The following is a 25,616-nucleotide window of genomic DNA, read 5'->3' as shown; positions in this document are numbered from 1 at the left end:
GTCTTCATCTAGTCGCGAAGGAACAAAAAACTCGAGCTCGGAGATTTCGGATTGCAAGGAAGCTCACGAACACTATTGACTTTTAACGGTTTCTTCTACAGCGTAATCTTGATACAGTGTTGCACATTCAAAACCTCCAAACGATCCCCATCGGCACAAAACTCTTTCAAGGATATAAACTTAAGCAGGACGTTACTGGTCAAATCTATGATTAAAATGTTTTATTATCTGTGGCTCTTAACATCGTTTCTAAAGCGTATTTTTTTGCGTATATAAGAGCAGAACTTGGATGAATTACAGAAGAACTTTTGCGTGTTATAACACAGGTTAGTGCTCGTTTTGCAATATTTATATAAATGTCTGCATATGTCTATAAAAATAAGCGGGCATTACAGGCCGCAAATGTCGGCATCTCCGTCAGCGCCGCCCGCCACGCTTCTCCCGATCTCTCGGCTGCAGATCGAAATGAACGCACGGTACTTTAATGACCTTTTAAATGTCCATGTAGGAGATAAATCAGAAGTAAATGAAGTCCACACAGCAGAACCTTTAGTTCCAGAACCTAACTTGAATGAAGTTAAAGATGCTATTAAAAGGTGAAAGAATAACAAGGCCCCTGGCATTGATTTAATACCAGCTGAGTTAATTAAATATGGTGGATATTCATTAATATGTCAAATTCATAAATTAATTTGTTTAATATGGAATAAAGAAGAAATCCCTCAACAGTGGAAAGAATCCATAATTGTTCCTGTGTTTAAAAGAGGTGATAAAATGAACTGCAGTAATTACCGTGGAATTTCTCTACTCTCAACAACTTACAAAATATTGTCTAACATTATTTTAACAAGACTAACCCCATATGCTGATGAAATTATAGGTGATTATCAATAATGGATTTAAACGTAACAGATCAACTACAGATCAAATTTTTCACATCAGACAGACACTTGAAAAAAAGTGGGAATATAATCAAAATGTCCATCAGCTATTCATTGACTTCAAAAAAGCATATGATTCGGTCAAAAGAGATAAATTATATAATATATTAGTAGAGTTTGGAATACCTAAGAAGCTTGTTAGTATGATAAAAATATGCAGCAGTGAAACAGAAAGTAAAATTCGTGTGGGTATTAATATGTCTGACAAATTTACAATTCATGATGGGTTAAAACAAGGAGATGCATTATCTCCATTGCTCTTTAATTTTGCCTTAGAATATGCTGTTAGGAAGGTAAACGAAACTAAAGAAGGACTAAAATTAAATGGTGTGACTCAGTTGTTAGCATATGCAGATGATGTAGACTTACTGGGGGATGATGTGAATACAATTAAGAATAATGCTAAAACATTTTTCAAAACTGCTAAAGAGATAGGTTTGGAAGTTAACAAAGAGAAAACTAAATATATGCTTACAGGCCGAAACCAAGTGTTAGGTAATAATCAAAATCTAATTATTGATAACAACTCGTTTGAACCAGTTTCCAAATTCAAATACTTAGGAGTAATATTAACAAATGAAAATTATATTAAAGAGGAAATAAAAAGTAGGCTTAATTCAGGAAATGCATGTTACTTCTCTCTTCATAAACTTTTGTCTTCTCGTTTAATATCTAAGAAACTAAAAGTTAAAATATACAAAACAATAATTTTGCCTGTAGTATTATATGGATGTGAAACTTGGTCCCTTACATTGAAAGAGGAACATAAATTGAGAGTATTTGAAAATAAGATCCTTAGGAAAATCTTTGGACCTAAAAGGGATGAGGAGACAGGTGAGTGGAGAAGGTTACATAATTTAGAACTACATAATTTGTATTCATGTCCAGATATTATTAGAATAATTAAATCAAGAAGACTTAGGTGGGCAGGCCATGTGGCACGAATGGGAGAGGAAAGAGGAGTTTACAGGATTCTTGTTGGGAAACCTGATGGTAAGAGACCTGTAGGATGGCCAAGACGAAGATGGAGGGACAACGTTGAGATGGACCTAAGGGAAATCGGTAGGGATGGAAAAGAGTATATAGAACTTGCTCAAGATAGGGAAAGATGGAAGGCCTGTGTTGCTGCAGCCATGAACCTTCGGGTTTAAGAAGGCTAGAGAGTTAGTTAGTTAGTTAATTATTTGCATTAATCAAGTTTTATCCATGGCCTGATCCCTCTACAAATATTTCTGGCGACGATCTTTCTTATAAGAGATGAGCCCCCCCCCCGAAATAAAATTCTGGCTACAGGCCTGCTCAAGAGTGTCAATTTCTATCGTTGGGGGAGGGGCATACTTGGGAGGTTACCTTCACAGATATCTGTGCAACCTCTCTTGCTGACGCCCTGTTGTTAAGTTCAGACAACTTAGAGGGACAAATTGACATAACCTTAACAATATATACAGCGCAAACTAATGCTTTTGACATCATCAACCTCAGCCCATGTTATCCTGAAAACGTAGTGACCAGCTTTGTCACAGAAAGGTTCGATTTTTGGTTGAGGCACCTAGTTGGAGATTAGCTTATGTGAGTGTGAACATTTCGTTTTCAAACTCAGCACTAGATGGCGTGCGTGTCGCTTTACAGATTAACGAAATTTCAAATTTTGCCGCTAGATGTCGGGAGTGTGACTATAAATGAAAAGGACGGAAGATATGCTGCACGTAGCAAGAGCTGGCAAAAACTTCGTAAAGTTAGTGGTAAAAGGAAAAGTAGTCTCAGAAATGTGGAAAACGAAATAAAAGTAAGGATAAATAGGAAGATATCGACATTCTCGCAACTAAACACTCTAGGAAATACTTGAAAGAAATGAAAAAAGTATTATATTTAAATTATACTACCTGGTAAAGTCTCCGTCGTACGCGTCCTCATAGCAAAACAAATGTTCCGCGCACGGTACTCAGTGCCGCCTCATCAAAACCAATATTATTTACGTAAATTCTTGATGCAAATCGAGGTTGAATTACACTAGCACTTACTGGAAATCAGGGGAAATATACATGAATTCAAACGTGTCCATTTCGGACATTTTTATTATATATTAGAAGAAAAGTAAACAAAAATGACAAAGTGTCATACAATTACAAGCTTAGACTCTCGAAGCATAATGCACCAAAATATTCTTCTAAAAGTAATTAGAACTTGTCCATATACTGATGCACTAAAAAGTGAACTCACTATTCACAAAAATATTAAAGTATTTTCCAAAAAAATTCAACGTATTTTTTTTTAAAAAAATTTCAACGTATTTTTCAAAACGGGCTTAGAAAGGAACTACGAGAGGGGGCTGGAAAGTTCATTAAATCACCCAGAAGAAATAAACATTGAAACAAATCGTTGTAGCCATTAGAAATAGCATATATTGTAAACCTCTTATCCTGCATATGATCCTTTTGTCATTGTTATTTTTCTTGTTTCACGTTCAGTAAGAAGAGATGGCGGAGGACATAAGGAAATTTGAGAAGAATGAGCTTCGCAGTGTCATCAAATTTTTCATGTTGCAAGACAAATCCCCCATGGATATCCATAAAACTTTGCATGAGACTTTGGGGGAACATGCCCCAGGATATACAACAGTAGCCAAATGGGTGAAGCATTTTAAGACTGGACATGGTGAGACTGAAGATGAACCCCGCTCTGGCAGGCCTGCAAGTGCAGTGACTAGGGAAAACATTGTCAAAGTGCACGATATGTTCATGGAGGATAGGCGCATATCCACCAAAACCATTGCTGCGTATCTGGGGATATTGCATGAGCGTGTGGGTGTCATAATATCAGAGTATCTGGACATGCGGAAGCTTAGTGCGAAATGGAACCCAAAATGTCTGAATGCTGACCAGAAGAGAACACGGGTGCAGATGTCACGGGAGATCGTGAGCAAATTTCAACACCCTGATGATTTTTTGCGCTGTCTGGTGACTGAAGATGAAACATGGATTCACCATTATCACCCACAGATTAAAAAGCAACCCATGGAGTGGCGCCACCGTGGGTCTCCTCGACCGAAAAAGTTCCGAAGTCAAAGGTCAGCAGGGAAGGTTCTGGCATCGGTATTTTGGGATAAGGACTGTATCATCCTCATAAAATATCTTAAACAGGGTGAAACCATCAATGCTGCTGTTTATTCCCAATATTTGATTGAATTGAAGGCGGCTCTGAAGGAAAAACGTCGGGGAAAAGTGAGCCATGGTGTGCAATTTCTCCAGGACAATGCGCCCTCGCACAAGGCCCATCAAACCATGCAATTGCTGGCGGATCTGGGCTTTACCTGTGTACCCCACCCACCCTATTCCCCTGATCTTGCCCCATCCGACTATCACCTCTTTCCAAACCTCAAAAAACATCTCAAGGGCACACATTTTCCATCCGAAGAGGCACTGGTTGAGGAGGTGGAGGGCTGGTTTGCATGGCAGGACAAAACCTTCTATTTGAAAGGGTTACAAATGTTGAAATATCGTTGTGAAAAGTGTATTGAGCTTCGGGGGGAATACATTGAATAATGTATTAAAATGGTTGTTCCAGCTGTATTTCTTCTGGGTGATTTCATGAACTTTCCAGCCCCCCCTCGTAATTGTTCCAAAATTCTATGTCAAAATCTCTCTGACTCACAGAAGAAACAATCGAATGTAGAAAACACACCTCGAAGAAACTTACAAGATATTTTAAAATATTCAAATCTCAATTTGTTTCTCTCTTATGAGGTATACGTAAGAAAAGACATACTGACTCAAATATAAGGAACCGAATGTTGTCACTTTTCAATATCGTCATTTTCATAACTCCGACATTTCGTATGGGTACTGAAACGGTTTCTGCATACCAGTGGCGGCTGGCCAAGTGCAACAAGTGCAGATGTTTTCACCTAATTTTCAAATTAATATTGACATTTTTCATTTGCTTGTTAAATTAAACTATTTCCCAGCAGAACGCACACGATAATACTCAAATAACACGCCGCTCGGCGCTACGCACGTATTGAGTTCGTCCCAACCCAAGAGCAAACACCGCTAGGTTGCGGAAAACTTAGCCGGTTGTCATGGCAACGGTGACGTCACCTAGCGTTGGCCTTGAACGGGTGTCGCCTTCTAGATGAAGCAGTTCTCTCGTCGGAGAAAACATCGCATCCAGTGCTTGTGGCAAAATCTTCGCGTTCTCGCGAGATCTTGTTCCGCGTGTGTGTTTCGCGTTTCCTGCCGTGTGTTGTGTTCATGTGTTGAGCTGTGGTTTCTACAATGAACCCAGTAAATGACTTAGTGTGTAATTTGTTGCAGACAGCATTTTCCAGATGGACGGATGAAGACAAAAAAGACGTTTTAAATTGGGGGGGGGGGGGCACTGGCACTTACTATTTGTTTTCATTGCCTATAAATATACTTCTTCACCTGTTATTTTAGGCACGAGCCGCTACGTGAAATAATTTGCATTCCGAACAGCGTACAGTGGTTTTATTCTTCATATTTCCACCAAATTCATGACTGGAGTGCTGTGATTTAAGGTAGGAAACGTTCCGCGCGCGGTACAGTCACTTGAGGGGCGTGTAATCAACTGAAAGAAGGACAGAGAAAAGGCGCCAAAGCCTCTTACGTTTTCGGGGAAATAGTGAAGATAAGTTACCTGGTGATTTCCCGACCACGATTGCGCTGGGAAGGAAAATAATTCAAAATTTTAGAAAAGGCTGCCGCCGCGCAGGTTATGAGGGTTAATAGACCCATACCCCTTCTTTTAGTATAGTTATTTGTTCGTATAAGCATCTATTAGGATAGTTGAAACAGATTCCCAGGGAAAGAGGTGTAACTTCAGGGACGGCGACAAGGACGGGCGCGGGTGGTGGCTCTACCCACCGAACATATTAAATAAATATTTACGCTCTAGGAAAATGTCAAATTTATGGTCTTCACCCGATGTACACATATTTTTACTTTAAATATTATCGATACTAGAAATGTTCACAAATTATCAGCACACAACAAACGTTCCAGGCTGGGAAAAATAATTTAAACTTTTCTTTCAGCTTCCTTAATACTTGTTATTCGAAAGTGGCTTGTTAACCTAAAGTCGACGCCTATGCTAATCGGGACTGGACCTACAGTTTAAGGTGTGATCCGATCTACTATGTGCTCACACCGGGTATCGAACCCGGAACACTGACAAGATGATGGAGGCTGGAGAATACGTTATAATCATAAATTAAAGAAGTACATGCATCATGATATTGCAGAAATCAAGGCAAGGGGACTAAGCTGGACAGGATAATTATTAGAATGAATGACGACAGAGTAGTAAAAAAAGTTTTCTCTGTAAAACCTGAAGGCAGACGAAGTGGTCGATCCATCCACGACGACATGGATAGATGGTGTGGAGAGACAACAGGGCATAGAGGCAGAAAGTAGACACGTATCTAGTAAAATATTTCGGGGAGCAGGAGTCCGACCAAGTGTCTCAGAGATAAAAATAATACTAATATAAATGTATTTTATTTAATTAATTAATTAATGTTAATATAATTTATAGTTCTATTTATAATGTAAATTAATTAATAACTGTATTATTATTACACGAATAGGTAAAAATGCGGTATAAGAATATATTGTGTAGCTATAGCAGCACGTATTCATTATCTACTGTAGCATACGTGTAGTTAGGATCACTAAAATGTGTATAAAAGCAGCTGTCCTGGAAAGGAATTAATGTTAAAGTGATAAAGAATTGAAAATTTATTGTGTAACAAAAAGGATATTAGATCCAGTTGACGGAAAGTAAAGTTCCTGAATAATATTTTATGTATAAGTGGTGGTGTGCATAAATCTTTGGTACTGCCCTTCAAAGCCGTATGATCCAATCTAATCCTTGCTTTCCAGTAAGTTCGGCGGAAATAAAAAAAAAAAAAACTCCCACGTCACCCCATTACCGGTTGAAGATCTCCACACCTCTAGGTAGGATTGTGAGAGGGAGACTGTCAGCTGGGAGATAGGCCCATACCCTTTCGAGGGCTGTCGAGCCATGGGCTATTTAAATTGTACAACACTAATTTTAGTACTTGGTAAGTCTTTCGGGGGTCCGGACCCCCTGAACCCACATAAATACCTAACCTGGCAAAAAGGAATGGACCGGGACTGTTGAGATAGTTAAGGCTATACTGCACGGGCCATAAGGACAAAGGGATACAAGATATATATATATATATATATATATATATATATATATATATATATATATATATATATATATATTAGACACACACACACACGAGACATGTCACGGGTTTGCTATTTTTTTAAAAAAAATACCACAAAATTCACCTTTTCTCGGGAATAATGTCCAGTTTGCCGGAATACAAGTTACAAGTTAAAGTGAATTTACTTTCCGATCATCCCTTCTAAAAACCTTTCATGCATAAAAATAAACTGTCTTCCACTCCTGTCTTGTTTGAAGCGTCGTTTTAAGCATGACCTACTTGCTTCATTTCACTCATCCACTACTGTGGAGTAAAAAGCCATTATCAACCACCCCTTTCGTGGCCATTGTTTGGCCTCCCAACAAGCAATTTACAGTAAGGAAGGGGAAAAAAAGCTTTCAAACTCCAGTTTGTGTCGGACGGTTGAGTTAGCTCTACTTATTGGTAACTTCCTGCGTGTCTTCCTTCCTCCTACACTTAATTGAAGTCAAAAGCAGAAGGTGGGTGCAGGGGAGGTTTTTGCGTCACCAGTGAATGTTGTCGAACTTCCTTGTATTCTTTACTGGACCGGAAGAACACTTTCATAAAGATCTATTGATTGATTTAGTTTATTGACATTTATTGAATGTACATTCACAAACAACCAAGCCCAAGCGGGATTCGAACCCGGGACCCTTGGCGTCGCAACGCTCATAAAGGTCTAGTCCGAGGCCTCGGAGATAATACGGGCCAGCTTCTGTGACGTCACAGGACTGGTCCGGTATAATTAATTTACACAACGCACGCACCATAAAAGAAAAATATTTAGCTTTCTGACTAAATCGTTCTTTCTTATTCATTCAAACTGTTGCTTTCACATCCAAGATCATTTCACATGTATTATAACATTATCATTAACGTGAATAATACTGATAAATCGAAAATCTAATCTATACCATTCTGCTTAATCTACCAAGGGAAATAGGCGAAATAGATAAAAAAAATTGCCCTACGTTTGAAACTTTTAAACTTACTCTAAATTTGTACAGAATTCCCAACTTTCATATATATTTAATTGCTGTACAATAATTTACGAGCACATTTCCATATGCAAGATAATTATCAATGCTGTTGAATAATTATATTATAATCATTAGATGAAATTGAAAAAACACAAAGGAACGTATGTACATGCTTTAGACAGGAATCAATGCTAGAACTTCTGGAGTAAAGACCTTTTTTATTAAACATAGGATTTAGTAAAAATATTTTTACCTCACAACCAACATCAGTAAGTTGGCTTTTAACAGTTAGTAATAATATGCAGTCGTCTGTGTCAAATAACTTTATTTGTGCCTTATTTCTACACATTTCCTGTAACAAAGGAATTGTACAAAAAAAAATGATTCAGATCTTTATGAAGTCAAAAATTTATCGACACAGTATTGTAAAAATAATTGTTTTCCTTTTAAAAAAACTAGTAGAGGAAGTACATTCGCAAAAAGCACACATGTATCAAATGATAATCAGTACAAATACTACAAATGTAAGCAATGTTAAAGAAAAAAATATTTGTAGAAAAATAGTGAAGTATAAAGTTCCAAAGATGAGAATGAATATACAAAAGTCAAATTTTATGAAAATACCTAACCTCTGGAAGACTTGTTTAAAGTTACTTCATACATATATTTCAATATTAGTTCGACATACTCAAATAATTCATTATTTGATAAATTCTCAGATTTAAATTATCAATCTGTTTTAAGACATGATAATTTATGCTATGTATTAAAGTTAATGATTTCCAGTACTACCAAGTATGTCTTAATCACAAGATTATGTTTTTACATATTGTGAGGTTTCAATCTAGATTTTTTTTTACCTTTTAAACAAGTTTTCCCAGTTTACAAGATAAAAGAACCAAATAAACAGTAGCATCATCCAATGTTAATATTTAGGATCTGAGCTACTGTAACCATTAATCTTTTAACAGTTATGATTTGTATAGAGGAAAAATCACAATTCTACACAGTATTCTAAAGGTATTAGTTGATTGGTTACCCTGAGAATCAACATTTCTTAAAAACTGCTCTATTTCGTATAATGTTCGCGATATTTACATATGATAGCAAATGAAAAATATTGACATTCTTGTATATGGCGGAAGTTATAGATAAATGATCTTGGAACACTAATTTCCTCTTGTACTAAGGGAATGAACTTTCGTTGCAGCTACTTACAAATATTGTAAGGAAATACGATTTACAAAGAGAAACACAAACTCTTACTCATTCTAACACCTCTAAACATTTAGAAAGATAATGTTGGAAAGTAGCACAAACTTGCTCTAAGCAGATTTAAAGTTTAGTTTTCTACGACCGTGACTGAAAAGATATCCAATTTATTATTAACTGTAATGAAAACTCGACAATAAAAACTAAACCAACCAAAATAAAAATATATTAAGATCTAGAAATTTCAATGATTATCTTCCACAGTGATTATCTCACTACACACGTTCAAATTTTTATCAAGAGCTGCATAAACTCGAGACAAAACACACCCGTGCTTTACAACAGCGCCTTCAACGGGAAGGTGAAGAAACTGCTGCATTGTACAGATATAGGTCCTATTATTCCCAGGCCTACACAACTTCTGAAGATGAAAACTTCGAGTCCTTGAAATTAATAAATTCATTTTTCATGGTTATATGCCTTTTAAAACAAGGCTTTCTTAAGTGGAATTTAAATAAATAATTTTGTCGTAAGAGTAATTTTGTTGAGAAACACGTATCTTTTGGACACAGCCACGCACAATTTGTTCAGATCTGTAAACGCTATGTTTGAAAAGAAGATACTAATGATGCTTCAACAGACGGTTTCCTAAGCTTCATTAAATCTTTGTTTCTTTAAGCTTATATTTTGTAAAGTGAATGAATACGGTGAATGGCAAATTGTCCACACATACTTTTGTGGGTAACTACAGTCTTACAATGGACATTGTATATCAAAGGCCTCACAATAGATTAGAGTATCTTTTATATATGCAAAAATCTTCGGAAAATACACTGAACACAGATTCTGCACCAGAAATGACTGAGGGTATACAAGCAAATTTTCCTTTGCTAAACATTTACAAAATATACCTTTCTTTGTATGGAGTACATAAAAAATGCCAAGTGGAAAGATAAATGCATTATGTGTGTATGTGTCATTACAGGCACGTTTAGTCTCCAAGTCTAAACGTGAAGACTGCATCAAGGAAGAAGAATATTCCATTGATGATGGCCATAGATCCTTTACTGAGTCCCAAGTCACCTTGCTTTGTACCCTCAGAGCCCTGCCAGAAGTGAATGGTGAGACCACCACAGGCCAAGAACAAGGCACATCCAAGTAAACTGTAGAAGATGTCCTGCAAATACAAAAGAGAAGTAAAATAGGAAGTTGAAACTTCCTCGCATTTGAAGTAAGTAATATAAATTCGAAATATATGTTAACACTATGATCAAATTATTGTCATATAGGTCAAGATAGTTGATCGTGATTGAGTTCCTGCCAGTGATTGATCTGTTAGCAAACTTGTCCGTTTATCAGGAAACAGTTTTCATTCACTGACAGAATTGTTAGAGACAGCATGTGCTTGTTCTCTCTCAACAAGAACTAGACGTCCTTTGAGAGAGGAATTTGATCAAATTCACAGAGCAGGAGAGGGGAAGGCGAAGACAAATAGTAATGAATTCTCCCTCTAAGTGCTTGATCAAGTTATTGTCTATAGATCCCTTCACGGGTGGCCACTCATGCTTCAGAGAAAGTCGCATATTATAGCAAATGTGGACGCACGATGTGCCGAAGTACACATCGTATGGCACTTCGCTCCGTCCACCGGGGATGAACGGCGCCACTTTCAACTGAATGACGAAAAGACTGCTACCGGATAACCCAGTACAAAGGTAAACATTTGTGTCAATCTTTTTGAAGCTCTGGGTGATACAGTAGTCTTTCTCTTAGTGCTTGTTATATTCCATTGTTTTCTATAATGGAACTGAATATAGAAGAGGAACATATTGAGATACGGACAGCGAAAGTTATTATTACAGTCGTTAACTTTGAAATATGAGGGGGAGGGGGGGACACCGCTAACGACACTCGTGATTACACCAACAAAATATTAAAAGTTCTTGAGAAGTACTGTACTTTCAAAATTTCCATCAGATTTTCTTCTCTCCTTTCATCATTAGAAGCAAATGCTGCTTGTTCTCATCTTCTGGATCCATATTTGCAACTGAAAATATATATTTACACGGAATTTCTGACAAGCACGGGCGCGATGGTGCATTTGGGGAAAGGGGTACACTCCCCCCCACACACACAAAGTTAGGTCTCAAGTTACGCTGCTGCATTAGTGGATCATCTATAGAACTTTAGTAGCTGGACGAACAGTCAACCAAAGCCCGCACGATCAAAGAACCAACTTGGAATTCTAATTCTGTCTTTCGCGTCGGAAGGCAGGGAGGGTCACATGAATCCTTGAACCAATCAGATTGGTCCAGTTGCCATGGTGACAGAAAATTCTTGAGTTATACTGCATTGCCAAACTTATGCCTCGGAGCAACAATTCGGGATCCAGGGCGCGGATGCCTGGGTCGCCCGGCCCCTAAGCCACCCCTGGCCTCTCCCTGAACAGCGAGCGAAGGGTGCATGTTGACAGCTGATGTCATTTGCGACTGAGCAAAAATCAGGCGAGTGGCAACACCGCTTTTTGCACTTCGAAACTCCCCACATCTGGAGGCGAAAAAGTCTGTGTAGGCTCTTTGATCGTGAGGGCTTTACCGAGTCACTGCCTGGCGGGAAGTGGAATATCCTGCTTCAGAATCTAGCGTATGCTCATAAAACGCACCACAGACGGTCTACAAAAAAAATCACAAACGTGATCTTTGGTTCATTTTCTGATAAATAAACTTGTAAAACGGAAAATAATTTTAAAAATCGACTTACCACTCTCTTTGGCAACTTCAGTCCGGTGACCTGGCCTGCAAGAACACCCAAAACGACGATCAGGAAACCTCCAAACGTGGCACACAGCAGGAAGTTCTCTCTAAGGTCCTTCGCCACGAAGTTTTGGTCATGAAGACCCACGCAAACACACGCAACGATCTGGAAAACAATGTTATCTAAGTGAAATCTAATAGAAAAGTATATTTATTATTCCATTATTTTAGAAACAACTCTCTCAAAAATACTTTTTTAAAAGAATTCTATCCTATTAGACTGTGAAGATTAACAAAGTACGGCTGTTGTATTGGTCTAGTCATATTTTTTACTTACTTCTGATAATACCCAATCTATAACATAATACCAGCCTTAATTACATGAAGGCGACCCTTGATTTTCTAAAGAAAAATAATAATAGAATTTTAACAGTCTTGTGCAGTTAATTTCGTACATACCGTACGTCTCATTATGCATGGAAAGTTTAAACTGAGAAAAATACTTTCATTTTGTGCAAATTTCTAACTACCTACAACGAAAATCCGTGGACACATTGAGACATATCCTAACCCAGGCCTTGTAATCAAGGAGTCCCGAATGGGGCAAAAGTGGTTCGGATTCCACTTTAAACTGTAGGCCCAGTCCATTAACCTTCCTGTGCATAAAGTGGACTTAAAACTCAAAATCAACTCAAATCAACTCATAACCTAACTCAGGTAATCATGAGTGCGAACAGGCATTGGAGATTATGTGGCTAATTAATTAAAAATGTTGTATTGAGATTTTGGTAACTATTAATTAAATATGCTAATTTTAACTAAATTATTTGGTATGTCTAAAAGCATGGGCCTGATTTAACCAGTTACTTAAAATTTTGATGGTAGTAAGAAATCTTTTGTTTCTTGCTTATTTAAACAATGGTTTGTCTACCATTCGCCAGCACCTATATTTAGTTATTCAAGCATTTCTTTCTGTGTAAAGTAGAAATATTATAAACTAAAAGTGCAATTCATTAATATGCATTAAGAGAAAGGTTTCGTTCAACTACTAGTTATTAGTGTAACTAATCCGATGATAGAAACGAAGAAATATAAATAAAACTTGGTTTACAAATACCCGAAAACTCAACTATAATATGTACTGGGTAAAGATAAGGGATCAATGTTGCCAGGGACTTACCAGTTCCAACACCTTCAGTGCTGTAATCCTGCTGATTGTAATCGCCATTTTTCAGTCTGTTGTTCCTTGATTTGATTTGATCTAAAAAGGAAGGAAGTCATCGTTATTAGCACAATTATGTTTTAATCCAATTAAGAAATTGCAAAGAGACATAGAAGTAGCTAACTCGAAAATCCTAATTCTTGGTTTAGCGATTGGATCATTTTCCACTACGTGTTTCTTGACGTAGGAAAACCGCATTGGTAAGAAATTAAGGCGAGGAGATACAGTTACGCACCATGTGTGACTTTATTTGAATGGGCAATGCTACTGAAGAAAAACGTGGGGGTACAAGAGAGTATGAATTTCTCCACATGTAGCAGGTCGAAGCATTTTTCAAAGTTGATTACGTATTACGACCTGTAAAAAATATGACGAATAAGAATTTTCGGAATCCCATGTATTCTTTATGGGGAATCAACTTCAACATCAAGATACAGCTAATCAAATGGGAGTTTCGACTTTTCTGCTTAGCAATCAGTTCTTCAAACTGCCCTCTTCCCGTTGATATAATTTGCTATTCCATCGGAAGTTTGATATTCCCAAGATAACAAGTCAAAAAATACTCCCATATGCCCAATGCATTCCTCCTTGCCTCCTGGCAGTGTTGCCAAACATGGTGCGCATATAAGAGCTAAATTTCACCTTAAATGGAGTTAAAACTGACTTTCAAGGAGATAGATTTACGAAGTGCTTCCTAGAGTAATGTTAGTTGTCAATGGGGTGGGGCGCTGCTCTTTCCGTTAACTCTAAATTGATGACAATTTATTCTTAGTTATCACCATCTAGATCCGGCGGCATCACCCATCTCATGGTCGTACGAAATCGAAAATAAAGGATTCCCTGATAACAAAATTATGCCAATTTTACGTCAACACGGTGCTATAAAAAAGTAGCTGGGGATATAAGAGGGGATGGGGCGACGCAGCCAATATAGCAATATTACGTCACGTGCAAAATGTATAATCATGGCAAAAGTTGATCTACTGTATGTGGGCCGGAACCATTGATGGTATCATAGTGGGGCACGGGGACGAGCACCCCAGTTCACAGCCAAACGAATGCACAAAAGAGCCAGATCTGGCTCCAAGAGAGCTGAGTTGGCAACACTGACTCGGAGGGAAAAGCCGGCAGGAGACTGTCTCGCATGCCCTTAAGGATGATCAAGAAGAGGCTAAATGATAGCATAAACTGTGTACTGTACTCAGGAATTAAAACAACATTTAAAAACTTGAAAAGTCCGAAACATTTTTCTGATTCATGTCTAATGTTGGTTTTAGATTATGCTGTCCTGAGTCTACGGTGTTAATGATTGTGCATCCACTGGACTTGCATTAACAGATTGTGATTCAAAGGAAGGCAAATAACTCATGATATCCTGTGTTGTAACAAGACAGCATTCGATAACCTTATCAACCAAATTCACATTTCTATAGTTGGTTGTAATGTTAGAAATATCAAAACTTAAAAGTCACATACATTTAAAGGACGACGTGCCAGAGGTTGAAAATTCACTATGAGAAACTGCTGAAAGAATTCGCTGACATCTAATGACTTATAAATAACTATATTATTCAAAACGGGTAAAATGTTTGTAGACACTCCTCTAATTCAAGGTCGCTACAACGTTGTGTGATCATCGAAGCATTACTGGTCTCTTAGAAGAAATCTACCAACTTTAAAAGAAACAAGTTTTCCATAGCGGTAAATTATAAATCTTAATATGTGGCCTTGATTCTAAACTTGTGTGCATGCTTTACGCGTATAAATACAGGAGGCTTGTGTTTTGACTGCTCATCTGAAAGCACGACGAAGCAGCAATACGTCCCGGTAAGCGGGCAAGCCAACTTCTTTCATAGATGGCACCAGAGAAGCGACGTGATGTCATCCAATTTATGAATCAACCTGGCACACTGCCGAGGCACGGGACACGCGAGTTTGTGACGTAATACTTTCGCCCACGCCGACACACTTCACCGCTATATCAGATTTAATCCTTTTTTCTTCTGAAACTAGGCTAAAAACAACGGCCAGACTAAACATTTCTAATAATCTTGCTTTTTCATTCATAGTTGGTTAAACGTGCGTCTTTCTACTTCAAACTGAACATTAACTGTTATTTTGATTGTCAGATTTGGATCGAAGTGTGGATAAAAATATATAAGTGGGAGAGAAAAAGAGAGCATGATGATTGATTGATTAGGTTTATTTTACTTCATTTTTCTACCACTTTTGGCTGATTACAAAGATGATGATGAGTGGCGATGTGATGGAATTAATGAAGTGACACTCACAAAGAACACCCATGTCCAGGCCAGGATTGGAACCCGGAATGTCTGGCGCCGTAGCAGGAATTCGCATGATTATTTTCATTATGTATCGAACCAGATGTTTTTCCTTTAGTTATCCAACAAAACAGGTTTTATTTGAACCTACTATACAAGGCGTTCATTATTCAAGAATGCAATAGATGAAACATTATAATGAATATCAATTTTTCACACTCATCTTTTACAAGTACAGTATGTCACTTACAAAGTGTATTGCACTATGTTCCTGCAATGAATAACGTCGTTAAAAACAAAACAGGTTATTAGTTTCATTGACGAGCAAGACATGGTAGTGATTGACTGGCGATTAGTAACAGTTTCCGATAACGTTTTATAGATACAGATTGCATTGTATTGCATATAAGTTTTTTGGGTGGGGAGTTTGTGTCCCTAGTTTATTCTTCAGAGAGCTTGTTGAAAAATCATATTTGGTAAATTTTTGCCTCAATCGGTACAGATTTTCGGTCGTAGACTCTATATGGGTGATATAAAATTAGTAGTAGCAGGTGTAGCCAGGACTGGATGTTTTCTCGGTAAAAATTCAATAATATCAATGTAGGTATTTTGTTTATAGCGCACAAATGTTTTTTTTCTAGTTGTTTGTGATTATAGGTTTACATACATACAATACAATTACAAACATATGGCAAGAGTCTGTTTGAAGTTTCCTACTTCTTTGTTCGGTGTTGGCCGCCCATCACTGCTATATAAAATAAGTTTCAAAATTCGAATTGGTTACATTTGTATTGTTTATTTTTTGTTTTGTGCCTATCTAAACAATTTCAGACATATTTCAAAAAATTTAGTGAATAAATAAGTGCATATTAGCATTTCCAAGTACATAGTTTATATCTTAAGTGCTTTTAAACCCACATTCTACGTACATTGTATTACGTGTGTTTCATATTATAATGTTATGATAACCTAAGGTAGTGGAAGATTTTGAAAATGTAAATATTTAAGCTTTTGTCTCAAATTATTAAGTTGAGAGCAGCTAATCAGACACCGTATTTTCTTAAGACGTACAATTACACAAACTTCTGTGTTGAAACAACTCCATTGAATGTCAATGGAGTTGCTACCGCCCAGTTGAATATTCCAGATACCTTTTTGTAGTCCATCTTAATACTTAGTCAAAAAAAAATAGAGTCTTAGATTTATAACTGGGTGTTTCTAAACTTGGCCAAAACCAAATGTAACCGCTTTAAATGTTGTCATATAATCAGTTTGTCACATCTTTCATTTCATGCAATTCTGTCTGTATCCAATGCCATCGTAAAAGTAAAACTCTGAAACAACAATTTTCATTTATAAAACTTGTACTGGCAACTCTGAGGCATCCCTGGGTGCGTTCTAAATACCTTCACGATGACAACGTTCTGATCAGAAGCACAGGAAGCTACAGCGCCTACAGTTAGTTGCACATACGAATGTTGCCCTACTTCTCATTTCGCAGTAAAAGTTGTCCAGCAAGGCCATAACATAAATAGGTACTCCTTTAATCGTATTTTCTCGTAAAATAATGAGTACGCTTCTTTTTATGTTGAGGCCATTCCTTATTTTTTATTGTCTCGTCATGAGAGAATTCGGTTACGTGTTCAGAGAAAGCAAGTAGGATTTTACCTCCAATGGTTTAGCACTTTGCTATATTTCGGATGTTGATACCATTGATCATGTTTTAAGGATTACGTAAATGTTAAGTTAAAGATTTATTGTTGTGCACATATGGCAAGATGATGTAAATACCAAGAATAAAATAAGAATCAAAAGCTCGATATCCAATTCATGTAATGAACCATGGACGTCCGCAGGATTTTTTCCAGGGAGGGGCAAGGAAGGTATTTTTGTCCGGGGGGGCCAACATGGCATATTTTCCCCAATAATAGTGCTCATCCCTAGAAAAAACATTGCTTAAATTTGAATTTATCATGTTCGTACAATAATTAACACACATTATTGTGGCTGAAATTAAATTATATATGTGAAATATGTAATTTTTGGTTGACTTTCGTTTTCCAGGGGGGGGGGGCCACGGCCCCCCCCTTGCCCCCCTTCCGGACGTCCATGTAATGAACTGCACGTATACGTTGAACAGACACACCACACCAATTATATCAAACTATTCGGCTGTTACATAGGGTTCTCGTAGGACCCCGCCAACCAATCACGTTTCACCTAATTAATAAATCATCAAGCAAACTGACAAGCATGTTATTTAGTGTAAAAATGGCGGTAAATGTCTGTTATATCGGAAACACATTTCTAACGCATATTTTCAGTTTCAAATGGTTCGTACTTACCAATTGTGTATTGCGGAACTTATGTCAAGGTGCCATTATGCTTTTTACACGAAAATAACTTCGATTTTTCACATTACAAGTAATTCTTTGGGTCCTTTCTTCCGTGGCGGAACACAGAATATTTCGCGCACAACTGTGGATCATCACGCGTCGTGCTTGTGTTTTGTCGATTTGGAGTGGGCATGCAGTGTTGCAATTCACGATAGCCCGCAAAACCATTCACGTTAGCCCCACGAACCATTTCCGGCAGGTTAGGTTAGGTTGGGTTAGGTTAGGTAAGCATAGTTAAAAAAAATAAAAATAAAAAAATTCTGGTAAAAAAAGGCACGTTTGGAAAACACTTCTTCCTCTCGCGAGACCGCGTGACTTTCGACACTCGCGCCATCTGCAGGTTCATAATGGAAACAACGGCATAATGTTGTCGCTTCGCACAAAAGGCTACTTTATTACATCAAAAGTGCTTATTTTATGTTGTGCAGCATTCAATAGTGACAAAATACCTCCACGAAGTTTGATAAATGCAACAGAAACTCATTTCCGTAAGTAGTTTCTCCTGTAAATTTGAAGAAAAGTGTCTCCGATATAACAGACATTTACCAAAATGGCCACAGTAAAGTTCTAATAAAGCGGCTGCAGGCATAAACTGTCGACATTTTAAATACTACTACTCCTTCACTTCCACGCAAAGTGACATAAAGTATGCCGATGCATAAAAACATGCGTCCATCTTCTGCTGGAACATGCAGGAAAGCATCTATTTGCAAAATTCGATATCATTATAAAAGAATACCACATAAATTCGTACTGCACATGCAAAATAAGATGTCGTTAAGTGAAAATATATAATATTCATGAAATATCTTCTGTGATTTAGTCACTGATGGTGATTTTTTTCTGATAAAACGCAGATATGCGCGCGCATTCCGAATCTAGCTTTCATTTGCTGCAGCGACGTCATTTTTGGTGCACCAGTCTGATGCACGCTGGTGAAATCTGGAAAGCGCGATTCGTGTATACTCCGTATACGGGCGAGACCATCTTAGAGGCTCCAGTTTGAGAAGGTGATGATACGGGCCGCAACCTGATGACGTCAAAAGATTGGTCGTGTGTTTCTCAGGAAATACATGCATTTGAATAAGCGAGTTGTTCGAAAAAGAGTTCATGTAAATGTATTTATTTCAGAGTAACAATAATAATTATTATCGCAAATTAAGCATAGTTACAGTATGTAACATTGTTATTCGTACACATAGATTTCCGAGGAAAAAATGTCATATCTACTAGTAAATATAATCATTTTCATATGTACCTGGAAATTAATGTTAATGAAGGTTTCACCAACAGATGTCAATAAAAATGTATGTTCAAAGTGTATAAATAGAGCATATAACTTGTGTGAAAAGAAAAAAACATGCTGTTTCATGCAACATTGTTATTCGTACAGGCAAGAGTTTCAATCTTCCTCGCGATTTCGTGCAATTTGCAACTTCGTAACAAGTTTCAACATGCAGGCACGCTCCCCGTCAAGCGGAATGCTGGCGTAGGTATTGTTGCAGGCCTATCGCCTATCTATCAGCGTGTTCGAAATGGACAAGGTGAAGGAACTTAGTTCCGAGGATGTTATTATAAATTTGGCCCTTAGAGGTTATTCGTTAAGAAAAATTGGACAAACAGTCAATAAATCACACTCCACAGTTTAATACATAGTAAACAAATTTAGAGAGGAAGGTTCAACACAGAATGTGCCGAGAAAATCAAAAGAGAGACGGTTGAATAAACGTGATGAACGCTTTATTTTAAAAAGAGTGCGAGAAAACCCCCGACTAAGTGTTCCTCAGTTACGACCGTTAGTAGAAAATGTTGCTGGCAAGATGATGTCCGATCAAACTGTCCGACGTGCCTTGTGGAAGCATGGATATCATGGCAGAACACCACGAAAGAGGCCATATGTAAATAAGGTGAATCGCAGGAATAGACTTTCATTCGCGAAAGAGCACATCCACAAGGAACAGGAATTTTGGGATAGTGTCATATGGTCAGACGAGTCCAAGATTAATATATACGGGTCAGATGGGATAAATAGGGTCTGGAGAAAATCAAATAAAGACAATAATCACATTAACACAGTTCCAACAGTTAAACACGTGGTGGGTCATTAATGATTTGGGGCTGTATGTCGTCCAAAGGTGTTGGTACCATCCAGTTTATTGATGGTATCATGGATGCATATGTCTATTTGGACATATTGATGAACAATGTAAAGCAGAGTGCCCAAAAAATGGACATGCCGCCTATCTACAGATTCCAACAAGACAATGACAGTAAGCATAAGGCGCGAGTTAACATGAATTGGCTAATATGGAATGTGCCCAAACTACTACAAACACCAGGTCAAAATCCAGACTTAAATCCCATTGAGCATTTATGGGCAATTGAAGAGGCGAGTCCATAAAGCAGGCGTCAAATCCAAGCAAGAGTTGAAAACTGTTGTGCAAGCCCAGTGGAATAAACTAAGCTCTGAAACATGTCGGAAACTGGTTAATTCTATGAAGAACAGGTGTCAAGCAGTAATTAAAGCCAAAGGTAACGTATCAAAGTATTAGAACTGTCAGTCAATTTGCTCTGAATATACTTTCTTTCTTTTATATTATTAAGTGTACGAATAGAAAAGTTGTACAAAAAATGTCATGTTTCTCTTTCAGTTTCATTTAATTTATTATTGTCATTGGTTATACAGAATTTGGGTAAGATTTTATGTTTCTAATGATATTAATTATTGAATTGTAAAGAAACAATTTCAAAAGAGTGTATTTCCTTTCAGATATTAAAGCATTTTCTTTGAAAATCCGTGTGTACGAATAAGAATGTTACATACTGTATGTCCTGATCAGTTGCAAGTAAATTTATGCATTTCTATGTAATACAACATTTAACAACATGTTAGTAAAAAAGAAGTGTGTTCAGCCAGTGCAAAATACGACATTTAAGAATTTGTGTATGGTAATATTAATTACACGGATGCCGAACTTGTAACTACTAATTATATTCCTTTATTTAACACGAAAAATGTTGATAGTTATTTATATGTACATATTATTGCTCATACGTTGTCTGAAATTGTGTAGTTCAAAGTTCAAAAGTCACGTCTTAAACATCTTTCTTACTTTCTACATCTAGCTACAGTAAGAGATAATCACTTACTTCTTCAAGCTATGTTACGGTTCACAAGATTTATGATCTTGATGATAGACAACACGTGAAAGAAATATGACTCCGGGGTATCATTCTACAACCTCGATTTTCCGCACATTTAAAATATTTAGTTCCTCATAACAGTGTTTGTAAATAGCGCGGAAGGTAATTTTTTTTAGATCTACGTTTTTCTTAAAATTAAAATTCCTTGCCTAACGTCAATGAGGTTTTTCAGGGCTTCTATGATGGCGGATGATGGATTCATGTCACAGACGCAAGTCTGAAGATTTCGGATCATGGATTCATGTCACAGGCGCACGTCTGTTTTTTTTTCTTTTTATTCTTATGATTGACTTGTGCAATGGGAACATTTGCGATTGCGATATGTTATTTGTGTGATATATTGGCGGGTTGGACATTTCAGACATTGGATTTCATTTATGCGACTTCAGAAATTGGAATTAATTATTTCTTTTTGGCAACTGCAGGCCGAAAAGGGGAGGGTTGTATTTTCTAAATGACTTGTAGGATGGGATAATTTGCGACTTCTGATTTTTATGATGGGACGGGAGTGGAGGGTGGACTTTGAAATTTAACTTCGACCCGCAATTCAGTGCGGTAAGTTACCTTCTTAGGTTTAATTTTAGCCTCAATTTTTGGTATCTTCATGTGTCAATGTGGAAAACAGTGAGAAATAGTGTTGGGGGCAGGTGACTCCGGCCAACATGCCTTTAAAAGGGATTCTATAGATAAAGGCGGGGCCGCGGTAGCGGTAGGTCAATTACCCGAGGGGCGGAGCCCGGAATAGGTAGGAAATTTGGACTCAACAATTTAAAAAGACAATATCTCAACTTCATACGGCTGTACATTCGTAAATACTTGTTTCCGCGCTCCAAATTTTTGTTCCTCATAATTAGCATCACATAATCTTCATAAAAAGAAAAAAAAACTTCCGAAATCGAGGGTGTAGAATGAGACACCGGACCCAGAAATATAATATACATCAATAGAATTTTACGACTTTGTTAAATTTTATTAGCCTATTTCACAAACACCACGTGGATAATGTTGTACCTTTTTACTCAGTAATCGATGTTATATTTTCCCTTTGAGTCATTCCATGCGAAATCAACAGAGCCTTTGACCTGACCATCTCCGATTTTCATTAAATTTGGGGAGTTGAAACTATGCATGGAACTTAGTAAGTATAAAAATTTTTAGTCTCGTGCGTCTTATAATTGTTAAATTATTCAAGGTCAAAGTTTGCATAAATTGCCCTTTTTGAGCCCGCTTAGCTATACTAAATCTGCTGTAACTCCGCCACTATTTTGCCTAGGAAGCTCAAATAAAGCTTATTGTACAGGGAATTGAATAAGCTTTCCAGTGATATATAACAAGCCTACCTTTGGATAAAAATATAATTTTGTCACGTGACCTTGACTTTGACCTTGAATATCTCAAAACATGTCATCACCAAAAATCGTGAAAAAAATATATTTGGTCCTTCATACCATACTATAAAACATACCAAAAAATCATTCTGGGACTGCAATGGGATCAGAAGATACAAAATAATGTGTGTAACTATGTGACTGATAAAAGCTCCATTACATGAACTATGAAGAATCAAATGTCCCTTTCTCACCGGGACCTTTGGTACATGACCTCTGTTTGACACTTAGTCCGGAGACCGAAGTCCCCTTCCTAGGTGTCGGGCCCAGCTAACGGTTTTGATTCCAGGGTACGTGTGACCGGATCGGTTTTTACCCCCGACGAATAGCCGACTCGTGCATAAAGTGACGTTGAATAGTAATAATAATAATAATCAATAATAATAATAATTGATGTTAGCCAGCAGAAATGCTTTGCTGACTTAACGTTGAACTAAAATATAAATACCACCAGTTATGAGGATTAGTATACTATTTGTATGAACACAAATCATAGTCAAACCTAGATAACAAAAATGTATATTATATAACACACAAAAATAATACCTTTTACAAAACCCCTCGCTATCATTCAGCATTCACACACTCATTCAACTTCAGGGGAACAATTACATTAAGATAAGTACATTGGCCCTTTTTTAGACACCATGCGATATTTAGTTTTTCTTATGAATATTAAACTGCGCCCGAAGACGTTAATTTGCGTAGATTTAAAGATACTAAACTTTCATCTGCGCGTGCTCGTTACATTCTGCCAACGGGCATGACACGTAAACTTTTTATTCTTGCAATTTATTTAGACATTTAAATAATTATTGTAGAATTATCACTAATGCGCCTTGGAACTTCAATAACATTAGGCTTAGATATCAACTGCAAGGCACACATGTTTACAGAATAAAAATTAAGACTCTGATGTATGAATACATTAAAAATAGCACGAAGTTAACTTACTTCCTCACCTAGCAAACTTGAGAGGTGATCTATGCAAGAGATACACGATTTATGCTGTTTTTAATCAAATATTTTACCGAGTAAAGCATATAAGGTGACATAAATAAAAATTATTACTCAACAGTTCGGCGCAGAGCGTGGAAAAACAACAGTATGCTGTGAATATATCTTCCGAATTAGCAATTGTCGTGGAATTTAGATGGTGTTGGCGAGAAATAATTATAATCAATACCTTTGCGACCTTTAACTTTAAATACAGGTATCTTTTCGTCCGACGGCCGATCTTTGGAGGCTTGGGTAGATGATCACTCACACATATAGAAAATTAACAGTAGTATACTATACCATCTCGGCGTTCTAGACGTTTCAGCGACGTTTACCGTAGTCCTCGAAACGGCGGCGGGACGTCAATCCGCGGTCCTTTTTGCGACACTAACACTTCCCCACGCTACTTCTTTGTAGCGGCACTTCGCAATCTTCTGGGACACACCTTCCTTTTACGCTTCAACATCACGGCGATGTTCTTGTCGGCCTCGTAATGGAGCGATTAATTTGTTTCGCATCGTCTCTCTCTCTCTCTCTTTCTGGGGGGACGGCGAAAACGGGCGAAGTTTCCGGGGTACTCGTGGATTCTCGCTGCTAATCTCACGCGGGACGTCGGCGTCGTCTCAAGACGCAGTAGGTGTCGCTTCATTATCTCAATCTCTCTTCTAGACGGTAGATCTAAGTGTGGGCTGGTGTCGCTTCATCTTCCAATTTCTCTCTCTCTCTCTCTCCGTAGAATTCTCGTCGGGCGTCGGTGTCGGCGTCGAAGTACTCTAGGAATGCTGTTTCGACTGGCGGCTTTCGGCGGTATCATTTCATGGCTTCTAATCGGGCTGTGGGCGTCATTTGTGGCTTTTGTAGCGCTTGTGGCGGCGTTTTAGTGGTGTGGCGTCGCGACGCTGAGCGATGATCTGCTGCGTTGTCGGCTTCATGCAGGCTAGGACGACCCATAGCCCTCCTTCTCTCGTGATTAGCCCGCCATAGTGGTATTAATGTTCCTCGTCACAAAACGAATAACGCGAATCCAGTGCACAGGTCACTAATTAACACTACGTATTCGTACAACTAGTCACTGTCACTCACTCACGCAGGATAAAATACACGGCGCGGTAGAAAAAGACAAAGTCCCGAATCTTTATTCCGACTGTCGCAGAGGTGTTGTCGGTTCGAAAACTGGCGGTAGACTGTACTTGTTTGTTCGTTCTGCTACTATATAAAGACAGCTTGAAACTTCGAATACAACGGACTGACTTTTAGGCGCGGAAATCTGAAGTTACGACGTTGGTGGTCAAGCGTCCATTTTTTGCCTGGTCCAGCTTCTTCAAGCCCACGTGTTGCCTTAGAATGGGGTGAAAAGAATAGTTCTACCCTCATCCGGTACGTAACATGTTCCTTCAGTAATTGGCCTCCCAAGTTGACTTTCCGTCGCCAAATGCACAAAAGTCGCTCAAAAACAGTGAAAGATTTATCACAGCACATTGTTGGTTCCGAGCTCCTACGACCGAAAGGGGGAAAAGTTGACAAAAGCAGAAAAACACAAAAGGTTCAGAAACGTGGTGTTTTTCTACCGAAGCTTCAAGCGGATTCGAAGTTACAGAAAAATATAAAATAACGAAAACCTAGGATTAAAAAAAGTAGGTGACAAAAACTGATTGTCATACCTTAACACTCCCAACAAAATGTGAAGGAGTTATCCTGGGTATAATTGGTCATGAAAGAAATAGGTTAGGCACAGGGAGATCCCTAGCCGTGTGTGTCAAGCGCAGGTCCGGCATATTGTTGACCGCCATATTGAATTCAACGCAAAAATTTCAAAGGAAAGGGGGTGATGTGAAATATCAAATCAGGCTAGAATTTCATGAGAAATGAAGCGACGAAGGATTTTCCAACGTATCTTACGCCAGCAAAAAGTTATACACATATCTTTCACTTACGATATATGCACATTATAATGTTGTCAATGTTCCTGTGAGCACACTCGTTGACGTCTCTCACACTCGC

At 37.9% G+C, this 25,616-nt stretch overlaps 1 protein-coding gene across 1 annotated transcript in view; it reads right to left on the bottom strand.

Moving 5' to 3' along the window:
* Positions 1–8,467: 8,467 nt before the first annotated feature.
* Positions 8,468–25,616, bottom strand: part of LOC145989961 (uncharacterized) — a 35,572-nt gene continuing 18,423 nt past the window's right edge. Inside the window, exons 2-4 of the mRNA XM_083125513.1 lie at positions 13,305–13,385; positions 12,132–12,290; positions 8,468–10,548 (exon numbers count right to left, since the gene is read on the bottom strand). Of these exons, the coding sequence (XP_082981639.1) occupies positions 10,363–10,548; positions 12,132–12,290; positions 13,305–13,352 (393 nt within the window). The 5' untranslated portion in view covers positions 13,353–13,385 and the 3' untranslated portion in view covers positions 8,468–10,362. The remainder of the gene's footprint in view (positions 10,549–12,131; positions 12,291–13,304; positions 13,386–25,616) is intronic.

The sequence above is a fragment of the Lepisma saccharinum genome, chromosome 7 (assembly GCF_977018435.1).
Source record: "Lepisma saccharinum chromosome 7, izLepSacc3.1, whole genome shotgun sequence".
In the NCBI taxonomy this organism is placed as follows: domain Eukaryota; kingdom Metazoa; phylum Arthropoda; class Insecta; order Zygentoma; family Lepismatidae; genus Lepisma; species Lepisma saccharinum.
This window is presented reverse-complemented; position numbering and strand designations above follow the sequence as displayed.